At 38.4% G+C, this 11,510-nt stretch overlaps 1 protein-coding gene across 1 annotated transcript in view; it reads left to right on the top strand.

Moving 5' to 3' along the window:
* Positions 1–11,510, top strand: part of KIAA1109 (KIAA1109 ortholog) — a 111,982-nt gene that overhangs the window by 38,077 nt on the left and 62,395 nt on the right. The window contains exons 22-33 of the mRNA XM_009887870.1: positions 467–595; positions 1,523–1,642; positions 3,740–4,017; positions 4,784–5,034; positions 5,419–5,677; positions 6,094–6,937; positions 7,798–7,868; positions 8,349–8,522; positions 8,907–9,027; positions 9,887–10,033; positions 10,404–10,531; positions 10,953–11,155. Coding sequence (XP_009886172.1) covers positions 467–595; positions 1,523–1,642; positions 3,740–4,017; positions 4,784–5,034; positions 5,419–5,677; positions 6,094–6,937; positions 7,798–7,868; positions 8,349–8,522; positions 8,907–9,027; positions 9,887–10,033; positions 10,404–10,531; positions 10,953–11,155 — 2,725 coding nt within the window. The remainder of the gene's footprint in view (positions 1–466; positions 596–1,522; positions 1,643–3,739; positions 4,018–4,783; positions 5,035–5,418; positions 5,678–6,093; positions 6,938–7,797; positions 7,869–8,348; positions 8,523–8,906; positions 9,028–9,886; positions 10,034–10,403; positions 10,532–10,952; positions 11,156–11,510) is intronic.

Raw genomic sequence — 11,510 nt, 5'->3', positions numbered from 1 at the left:
TAGCCTTTTTCCTCCTGTGCTTTTTAAACGTAACTTTGTTACTTATAAGGAAGTCTGACATTTAACTTCTGCAAGGTAATAGAGTATTTCGAGGTGGGGTTTTTTTACGTAAAATCATGGGAGTTCTGTCTTTACAACAAAGTTCTCAGTTGACTGTAATAGCAAAAACTGTTTCCTTACATTAAGAAGTAATTTAGGAAACTGTTTAATGTCACAGTGTTTACCATGAAAAACTACAGAGACTTGCATGTTGTGGCCCACACAAAAATAACAGTTTATCTTGAGTAACAGGAAACAGACTGTCTATAAACAAGGTAATGCAGCCAGGATGTTATGGTGGGGTCTTTTGTTTGTTTTTACTCCTGCTCACCTCCCAACCATTGGTGATGTTTTCAGTACTCTGTCAAATACTGAAAGTTCATTTTGCGTACTTACTATTAGATGATGTGTTGTTATTTGCTTGCAGCTTGCGTGTCTTCTGGAATGGGGGCAGACCTTTGTATTTCATGTGGTGTGCCGGGAGTTTGAACTGGAAAGGCCAAAATCGGTGATAATATGCCAGCACGGAATTGATCGTCGGTTTTGTGACTCTAAGGTAACCTTTCATCTGTCTTAATTGCTCGCTATATTTGCACGAGTTCTTCGGAACAGTTTAGAAATCCAGCCTTAAAGTTATCAAGACACGTGCAGTGTACAGTCAGATTGGATGTTCCCCCTGATAACTTATAGCTAATTATGTTTTAGAAAGAAAAGTGATTCTCGCTATATTTTCCTGTGGATATGCACAATGTTTTTGTGCTCTATGAATTATTTTGGTAAACGGTATCCACATGCCTAGTTTCTTACCTCTGCTGTGGCAGTTAAGAGCCAAAGGACTGACTCCCTTAAGAGTCCTTTAAGAGACAAAGGTCATACTTCCCCTTGTGCTTCTGGCACATTTCCATGGTACTTTGTCATCCCGTATCCTCTGTTGATGAAACCGTGCTTCAGTGGGTGACTTAAGCTGACAGCTTGTAGCTTCCATGAACTGTTTTCCTTTAAAAAAAACCCACAAAACAAACAGCATGGGACTCTTAATTAACCATCCTATCATTGTGGATTCTGCTTTTTGTGCTTGTCTCAGAATCAATGTGCACGGTCACTTGAAGACTGAAGGAGGCTTGCCAGATATTAAGCACGATTCTTGGATTTTACCTCTTGACATCCTCCTTGTTTTGTTCCAGTTTTTGTGATGTTGTCTATTAGCAGCCTTGATTTGCCTTTTGCTGGTGGAAGTGAGGAGAGCCAACTGGTTCCCCGATGTTGCTGGACAGAAGAATTAGACATGCACTAGTGAAAATGAACCTCTGCAGAGAAACATCTCATACTCATGTTGATAGTGTAGAATAAGTAACTTTTTATTGCTCTAGTTTTAGGCCTCTGCTAAGCAGAACATAAATAAAAGGATAAGCACAAATTAAACGAAAACTCCTAATGTACGTTTAAATCTTTTTTCTTTTTTTTTTTTTTTTTTTTCCTTCAGATGAACTGTGTCCCTGGGCCATGCCCAACATCTGATGACTTAAAGTACACGATGACACGATTAGCTATGGATGGAGCAGATCTGTACGTGGTAGAACATGGCTGTGCCACCAATATAAAGGTAAAAATATTTCTCTTAACAGCAACTAAAATACTTCTTTGTCACTGAGTTCTTTGTATTTTTTGATAGAATAGCTACCTGAATTTATTACTTATATGCAATGGACTAAGCAGAATTTCTGAAACTTTAAGTGATAAAAGGTTGGCTTGGACTGGGCCAGGAGTAGGTCAATTTGGCTTCTGCTTAGTAATTCCATAAATGATCTTGGAAAATGGTAAGGAGGAGTGGATGTCTGCCAAAATAAGAGCGGAAGCTGCAGGACTGGTGTAAAAAACTTAAGAAAACACGGGGCAATGTAAATCTCGGTGTCTGTACCTGAGAACTAATAAGAACTTGTGCTGTAAGTTAGTAACTCCAACTGGAAGTGACTGATACGGCTTGCGTACGAGTCAGTGTTTGGTAACTTATGATCATCTTATGTGATACAGCTGTTTGAATTAAGATATATCTTTGGTAGAGATGGGAGAAGTGTTCATGCCACTGCCTGACTGAATCTAGAATACTGCATGCTGTATCCTCTGTTCAAAAAAGGATGTACAGTGAAGACCTGATATTCTCACCATTATCCTATCATACAAGAGAAAACTGGAATAATTTACTCAATGTAGCAAAATAAAAGTTAAGAGTCAATTGAGTTACGGTCACAAGAGAAAAGGAGAAAAGTGCTATGCTGGTATAAGTGACTAGTAGTTTTGCTGTCCATTAATAAATTTGGTTTTTAAAGGTAGACTTAACATGCAAGGTTTTGGGGACAGGTTCACATTATGAGCAAGAATCTAACTGAAGGAAAGTGGTAATTATTTTAGACGTTTTTCAGCGACATGATGTCTTGTCATTTGAATGGCTTGCTGCCTTGTGGCAGTGCAAGAAATGGGTTTGAGTCTCCAAATTCGGAGTCCAATATTAAAAAGCATCATTGCAAATATTAACTGTGTTTGCAGGCATAAATATGAATGATGGTATTTTGAAAGGCAGCTTAATAACCTGAACCACTCTAGAAAATTATTTCCTGAACGTATTTAATTCAAACTTTAAAAAAAAGATTTCCAGTGCTCCTCTATAGGCTGTGACAGGGACAAGAAGTAATAATTTAATATTAACCCTGTGCGTAGCTCTTCCATGGCCAGGTTGTTTTTCAGCTTCCCTTCTTTTCCCTGTGAAAAGTTTGAAAACTAGATCTGAAATTTCAGGTACTTCATGGTGACTTTTTGGAGAGGACTCAAGTTGTGTGGGAAACTTGGTCCATTGTCTTTAGATTATTTGAAGTTTGAAGACTAAGCATGTGTGGCAGGGCTATGTCATCTTTTATTAGTTCCCACCAGTGTTGGGGAGGATCAATACTGTATAGGCAGGTGGGTTAGTTGTACAGTCACCAGTTTCCACAGCTGAAGGCGGGGGTAAAGCAAGAACTTCTGGTTGCTCTTCAGAGAGGGTTGGCTCCTGCCAGTACTGTGCTTTTCACAGGAGAGGGGCAGGTTCCTCTTTGGTTCAACAGAACTGCTGGAGTCCAGCCAATACAAGAAATAGAGTGTGATTGTGTAAGGGCTGCTATAACGCAATTCATAGGAATCTCAGTTAAGGTTTAGGATCTGGAATTTCTTTAGTTCTGCGGTGTTTAACATGGTTGTCTCAGTGAGGTGTTTATTAATTGTAGAGTTAATACAGCTTTATATTCAAAGTATATAATCGAGGTTTTAGTCTAAGGACATAGAATGATGTATATCATGTCAAGTCGTATAATTGATTTTGAAAGTTTCAGATTTTTTGGTTTTTAGATGACAGTGAAGAATTTAATAATGATTTAATTTTTTAAAGGTTTGTTACAACATCTGTCTAAAGTTGAGCTTTCTTTTTTTGATCCCTTCACAAAACGAGACTCTTAAGTAGAGACTTTTTGTTATTGAAAAACTGGCTGAAATTAATTTCTAAGCTTGCCACCTTTTGCGTGTGTGCATACGTTCTCGTCTTTTTTTGGAGGGAATACTTTACTGAGATCTTGCTGGAATGTAGTAGGTGGTGTGTTAACTGGTTTAAGGCTGCCCTTTCTTTGTTTCACTCATGGCTAATCGGAGCTCATGTTTTAAATCGTGTTTTCAGATGGGTGCTATACGTATTGCAAACTGCAACCTCCACAACCAGTCTGTTGGAGAAGGTGTAAGTGCTGCTATTCAAGACTTTCAACTGAGACAGTATGTTGAGCAGGTGAACAATTGCAGAACTGGTCTTCAGCCAATATTAAGGAGGGCGTATTGGCTGGAAGCTGGCTCTGTCAACCTGGGGCTCATCACCGCCGACATCGCTTTAGCTGCAGATCATCCTTCTAAACACGAGGTGCAGAGGCATTTCTTAGAAACACATGATAATCGAACTAAGAGGTAAGAGATAAGATTGAATGAGATGCATTTGAATGTTTTTGGGGGGGTGTAAGTTTATACATTCATCTAAAGATGGAACTTTGATTTTTGCTTTTGAGGGGTTTTTTGCTTACATAGATTACAATTTCTTCTAATTTTTTTTAAAGTATGTTGAATGCTTAGCTAGGGGGTTGGTGGTTTGAATGTGCTTGGACTATACAAAATCATATGGCTTTTGGCAAAAAATCACTTTTCCCTCTGCCTTCCCTTATCTCCCAAAATGAAGATCAGGGAGAGGAGGGAATCGAATTTGTTCTCAGGCTGGACTGAAAACAGGCCTTGAAGAGTCCTGAGCAAGCTGCTGAGCAGCTGTGAACAAGATACCCGATGTAACTGTGATCTGTGTGTCTCCCGGAAGAGCAGTTGCCTCTGGCATAAGCAACATAGAGCGGAGTGGAGTGTGCAGTGCTTGCCTCTCTGCGGAGAAAAAGGCTCGTTACTATTAGTGTGTATTGTGGCAGGTGGACGTAATCTGTGCCTGAGCACGGTTGCTTGAGGGCTGCATACACGTTTGTGATTTGCTCCTTTCTGGAGCTAATCCTGCGTTTTGTGTCTGACATCTGTGTTTCACGTACAAATCTTTCTTACTCATTTTATGCTGGGTGAAACAGGAGCTCACATATAAAAGACGGATATTTTTTAATCTGGTTTTCACTGAATTTAAATGTACTAAGGCTGATGTGGTCATGTTTTTTGTTTTGTTTTCTGTTTTTCTGCCTTTGTGTAGGTTATGGTTTTTGTGGCCTGATGATAATTTGAGGAATAAGAGAAGCAAGAACAAGTGTGGCTGTCTTGGTGGTTGCCGATTCTTCGGTGGCACGCTAACAGGACTAGATTTTTTCAAACTTGAGGAACTGACACCTTCAAGCAGCTCTGCTTTCTCAAGTACAAGTGCGGAATCTGATATGTTTTATGGGCAGTCTTTACTGCAGCCAGGAGAATGGATAATTACTAAGGAGATTCCTAAAATTTTAGATGGTGAGAAGGCATTGCACTGTAATTTTACTCTATTTTGCCCAAAAGTATGATTTCTTAACTGCACGTTAGTATTTATAGTCTTTCCGATTCTCATTAATGAGTAGTACTTGCTTGCACTCTTGCGCAAGAGGTCTTGTAGCAGCACGGGCCCTTCAAAGAGCAGACAGTAGCTTGAAAGTAGTGAGCAAGCTTTCATATGCTGAATTTTTACGATGTGCAACTCCTTTCTGCATAAAAAGGAAGTTTTTCGATTTGCATCTGTTCTACTTGTCTGCCAAGACAATCAGACTATTTGCTGCCATGATTTTATTCATTGTTGTTAGTACAACATATTGCAATTGTGTTATCAGCTGTTCAGTTTTTCTTTTCTGTTTCTGATCCTAGGTAAAGCGAATGGTGTAAAACGAAAAGATTGGGATTGTAGGTCTATGGGTATAGAAATAGAAAGAAAAGCACAACATCTAAGCCTACAAGTGCCATTGCGCTCCCATAGCTCCTCATCGTCTTCAGAGGAAACGAGCAGTTCTAGTGCTGCGCTCCCCTTGCTTGCAGGTGAGAAGGACAGCCCGTCGTCAACTACTGAGGATCACTTGGGACAGAAGGAGTTCTTGTCTGGTGCAAAAAGAGAAGATGGTCATGGAAGGTTAGTACTCTCTGTCCAGGTAGAAGCGTAATTTGACTCTTGAACATGTTACGACAAAAAAAAACCTTACATGTAGTAATTTATAAAGTGTTGGTTATTTCCTAATGGTACTGCTGAAACGCGTTTCCGACTTGGAATGCAAATCCAGATCCCTAATAGGGTATGATTACCTGATCTGGGTAGAAAATCCAGCATATAAGACAACGGCACTTGCCATTAATGTTCATTTTTACATCCTCTAGATAGACAAGTAGACTAAGAAGTGGCAGAATTCGGCGTGTAATCAGCATTATGAAAATAACTGCTGTGCTCATAGAAAGTCATGGAATCACTGAAGCATTTGACAGCTTCTATAATGTAAAAAGAGAAGCATTAATAATAAAGTAAGCAAATCAACCTTGAATTTTTGTTTTCAGTGTTGCGGCTGAGGGTGCAGAGGGCAGCCCTGCATCCCCTGGCAATCAGGAAAGGCCTGTTGGTCAGTCTCCCATGCGGTCTCCACTGAAACGACAAGCGTCCGTGTGCTCCACCCGGCTCGGCAGCACCAAGAGCCTCACGGCAGCCTTCTACGGAGACAAGCAGCCTGTTCCAGTTGGCGTGCAGTTCAGCAGCGATGTGTCTCGCAGTGATGAGAATGTCTTGGACTCCCCAAAGCAGAGGAGGAGCTTTGGTTCTTTTCCGTATACTCCATCTGCAGATTCAAACTCGTTTCACCAGTATCGCTCAATGGATTCCAGTATGTCAATGGCTGATAGCGAAGCTTATTTTTCTGCAGCAGAAGAGTTTGAACCAATAAGTAGTGATGAAGGTCCAGGAACCTATCCAGGGAGGAAAAAGAGAAAAAAGCAAGCTCAGAAAATTGAATATAGTAGAGGGTCTATTTATCACAGTGTGGAAGGGCCCTTAACAAGCACGATCCATGGAGAAATTAGTCACGATGTTAAAACATTGCCAATTAAGACTCATCCTTCACAGGCTTCATTTGTTTCGGCTCTGGGAGGAGAAGATGAGCACATTGAGAACATGTATGTCATGGAATCTGAGAAGACTGTGGAAAGTGAGCAAATAACTTCCCAGCAGCCTGTAATGGCATGTTACCAAAATTATCTTACACAGTTCCAGGTCATCAACTGGTCAGTAAAGCATCCGACTAATAAAAGAACTTCAAAATCCTCATTACATCGCCCTTTAGACCTTGACACGCCAACAAGTGAAGAAAGTTCGTCATCTTTTGAGCAACTTTCTGTCCCAACTTTTAAGGTATGGAAGACGGAGGAAGAAGGAGTAGAGAAAGGAATAAGAATTCAAAACAAGTTAAAAGTGCTTCGTACACCTGTTGTGTAAATAAAGCTTGGAGAAACTTGAAAAGTCTTTGCTTTTAGTTAAGGAATACCTTGGATTTCTGATTTCAGATCACAGGCTGCGGGGTTGGGAGGTTGTAGAAAAGAAAAGATGGAGTTAAAATTCTGTAGGTAAAATGTGTGTTCTGAATTGTCGTTGTTGCACTTAAAAATGCTGCCTGTTGAATGATGCGCAGCTGAAGGATATTTATGGGAGTTTTGTTTAAAATATATGTTGAATGGAACTTCAGCAGCAATCCATTTAATACTGATAAAGGATAATCTAGGCTGTAAATGCTCTTTCAAAGTAAAATCGAAACTCAGCTTTCACAAATTATTTTTGTAAATGTTTGGGCTTTTTTTTCCCCTTGTGTTGTATGTAATAAAAGCATACGTGCTTAAGAGGGGAGCTGAAATGAAACGTGAAAAACGGTGGAAATTATTTGATAGCAAATAGGTGTCAGCTCTGAAATGTAAGTGGTTATCACTTTGCAGCAAAAGCTTTGTGTTCATGCAAGCTTTTTGTAGATTAGTATTTGAACTGTATTTTTTTAAAGCAATTAGCTGATATTTAACTATGTAAAACCTTTGTAAACTAATCTCTCAAGTAATTTGAAAAACATGAACCTAGCAATTTCTGTATACTATATTGGAGAATCTGTATGTGAGGGATACTTTTTAAGAAAAAGACTGTAAGGAGAATCTTTATTTGGAGATTCCTTGGGTATTTTTTTTACATATAGAAGAAATGTACTAAATTTCTTTGCACTTTTGTCTTAGATTGTTAAACAGGGTCTCACAGCTAATTCATTACTGGACAGAGGCATGCAGCTTACAGGATCAACATCTAAGTAAGTTGAACTCTGCCTAACATTATTAGCATATTTTTTAAGTGTAGAATTTTCCTCATACTCTTGTTAAATATTTTGGCTCTTGCTAGTCCTTCCACAATTTGATCTGTAGCAGTAGTTTTCAGTACAGATCTATTTTAGAACAGAGTATTCTATTATAAAGTGTTTGGTTTTGGTCAAAAAGAAAGTATACTGTGAAAGCATTAAATGATTCCACTCGTACGTTTTCAAGATTGCAAATTGCAACTTAATTTGAATTAATTTGGGATGTCTTATAGCTAAGCGTTCATTGCATTGTCAGAAGCTGAACTTGAATCTAGGGAAGGGCCTTGCTCTGGGATTGTATTTGTGTGCTTTCCAAGCTACGTGGTAGAAGAAGCCTGCCATTACGTGCACTTTATTAAGAATTAAAATGATACCAGGACATTTTAAAATTTCTTTTGCAAACCTAGATTATTAATACGTATTTGACTTGTTTAGTACACCTTATACTCCTTTGGAAAAGAAGTCTGCAGAAAACACAGATGATGAAACAATAACAGAAGAATGGACGTTGGATCACCCTGTCTTCCAGACGCGGACAACGGCAATAGTAGAAGTAAAAGGAACTGTAGATGTAGTTCTGACTCCTCTCGTAGCAGAGGCACTGGATAGGTAATTACTTTTACTACTGCAGTGTTAATTGATTAAGCCAAAAATTGTCTAAAATCAAAGCTGTTTTGTGCAGCACAGGTGTAGGTAAAAGGGTTGAATAATGTGACTGATGGAACAGCAGGGCCTTGTACCCAGTGAATGTAATTCGGCATTTCCCCTGAAGAAGCTAGAAGTATGTTATAGTGACCTGTAAAGCGCCCTTTGGTGCTTATTGGTTTTGCTCTGTAGCGCTAATTAAACATTGATGGGGTGTCCTGTGAAACTGGAAGTTTCAATTTGGTGCTTATTGGTTTTGCTCTGTAGCGTTAATTAAACATTATTGGTGGGGTGTCCTGTGAAACTGAAAGTTTAAATGGTCTGTTGTGGGGTTGTTTCCTCTCACAGGTATATAGAAGCAATGGTGCATTGTGCTAGCTCTCGACACCCAGCAGCAATCGTTGATGATCTGCACTGCAAAGTTCTTCGAGATGCTGTGCAGAACAGCAAAACAAGCTTCTCAGAAAATGTAAGAGAGGGAACAAGAAAAATGCACAAAAATGTGAAAGAATATTGTTTTCTATATTTTACGTGAAAAAGTTTTAATTGAATTCCGTGTTTTGAGATGCAGTAGTTAAATGCTATATTAATTTGGAATAAGTATTTATTTTTATCTTGTGCCTAATCTACATCCATTTTTATAATCAACCGTTATATACTGCCTTTTAGTGACCAGAAGTCTCTCCTGCAGGATTGAAGTGAGGTTTTTCTAATTTGTACAGTCTAGTCAGTAACTACAATAATTAGCATGAGATCGTATGTTGTGTTCATAGAAATTACTATAACTGATATTCTTATGTATTATATTCATATCGGCAATACGTCATTTATTATTTTAGAGTAGTTAGGGAGGTAGCCTCTGTGCAGTAGAGGAAAGTTCAAACTAAGCTGTGAAAGTACATGTGGGGTTTTGTTCAGTTCAGCCATTTATTGATTTAGCTTGTATGGTAGTTTTACAGAATTAGGAGTTCCTGCTGTCCAAGTTAATGACCATATCTATATGTTATGATTTCTTAGACTTCACAGTGGACACTAATTATTTGCTTCATAATCAGTTGTTCTATATAACTTATATATGTAGAACTCAAACTTTCAGCTGAAATCTGGTCCTTAGAAAGTTTATCGCAGAATGGCGTTGCTACCCTTAGGGATCTAGACCTGCTGTATCTGTAAGTGCTACAGTCCTTCTTCTCAAAATCGTGGTGTTGTGCTTTAAATAAAGTCAGAATCGCTTGCTGCTTCAGTGCTAATAAACTATCCTATTACTCTTTAGCTTAGCAGCTCTGACTTCCAGTGAGAATAAATTATTTCTTTTGCCCCCCTCCAAGTTATCTTCGAAGCAGGATATTAGAGGAACAAAAATAGACACTACCACAACAGGAACAACAAACCAGGGACCAGCACAGACCAATCTCTCACTTAAGCAAGATAATGTGACAATTAAAGGTCTTCAGGCCAACGTTACTGTACCAAAGGTAACACCTTTTGCTTACCTTATTAGTAGACATGTGCCTCAAATTACCCTTATTTTGCATCCCTATTAGTTCCCCAAAAGCTTAAGTGAAGCTATGTATTTGTCTTAGGTAACTAATGTTTTGAACAGGATAGACTGTTTTGGAGCTGCTCAATTTTGTTATGGTAGGTGTGTGCTATAGGGATAACTGACTGCCATGTCTTTAAATTACATTTTTACATCATCTAGATGGTTTTATCTCTTTTTTCTTTTTTTTTTTTTTTCATTTTACTGAGACTATAAGACAATATTGTATCAGAAATTAGTGATGTGTGCTTGATGTAACATGTTTTTCTAAATTTCTTTACTCTTTGGGGGAATTCTACATATAGGTGAACCTGTGTTTACTACAAGCATCTGTTGATGAATCCCCAGGGGTTTCTTCTGGCAAAACCGTGACTCATGTTTCATTAGTAGCTTTGTGTTTTGATAGAATTGCTACGCAAGTTCGTATGAATAGGTAAGAACAATACGTATCGCTCTTTATGGCTCTTTCTTGTTAAGTTAGTGAAAAGACAGTGATGCCAGTTTGTTGCAGTTCTGAAGAGTATTTGGACAACTTGTCGTGATTGAGTTAAGCAATAAAACTTCTGTGTTTTATAATTAACATCTAAGTAGAATTCCTGTTCCTTTAAGAAGTGGAGGAACCCTTCCAGAATAATATTGAAACTTTAGTTTTAGCTCTTTCTTGCTTATATGTCATGCAGGATAAAATTACATTTTTCAGTATTTTACTACCAAAGCATATGTATCTTCTGTCTTAAGAGAATTCTTTTTAATACTGCTGTGCCAATGTCACTTAAAATTTTAAACAAAAATAATCAAATGAAATATGTTTATCTGAGATTTGCTTAATTGTTTTTTCACCCTTATATTCAAAGGGGTATAGTTGAGGAGACTTCAAACAATGCAGAAACTGGGAGGAATTCCGTCACGTTTGATCGTTACATCCAAACCAGTAAAATGCAGCCCCAGTCTTCTGGCTCACTGAGATCCAATGCTGGAGCAGAAAAAGGAAAAGAAATCGCTGCTAAATTGAACATCCATCGCGTTCATGGACAACTTAGAGGCCTTGATACAACAGGTAAGCCTTTTTTTAAATTGTGGAAATACCAGTTTTCATAGAAGTAAGTGGTTATAGTTGGCCTTGATTCTGTAGCTTGGTTGTGGAGTTTTTTTATCAACACAGGTGATAAGACTCTCGAACCTGGAGATTTTGCAGACACTTTAAAAAGAAGATAGGATAGTTACTCTGAATTATTTTCTGTTATTCTACTAAAGGGCTAGATTTAAAGGTAGGCAGAGAGAAGTTGGCCTTGATAGTTTTCAAAGTCGTTTGTGTGGCAGATGGGTTGCATTGTAAATATTGACATGTACTGGTAACATTTCAGGCCTGGGCTCCCTTCTTCCCAGTTGATTTCTTTTGCACTACCATTTTT

The sequence above is a fragment of the Charadrius vociferus genome, unplaced genomic scaffold (assembly GCF_000708025.1).
Source record: "Charadrius vociferus isolate BGI_N301 unplaced genomic scaffold, ASM70802v2 scaffold806, whole genome shotgun sequence".
NCBI lineage: Eukaryota > Metazoa > Chordata > Aves > Charadriiformes > Charadriidae > Charadrius > Charadrius vociferus.
Note: the sequence above shows the minus strand (reverse complement) of the source record. Positions and strands in the feature narration are given on the sequence as shown.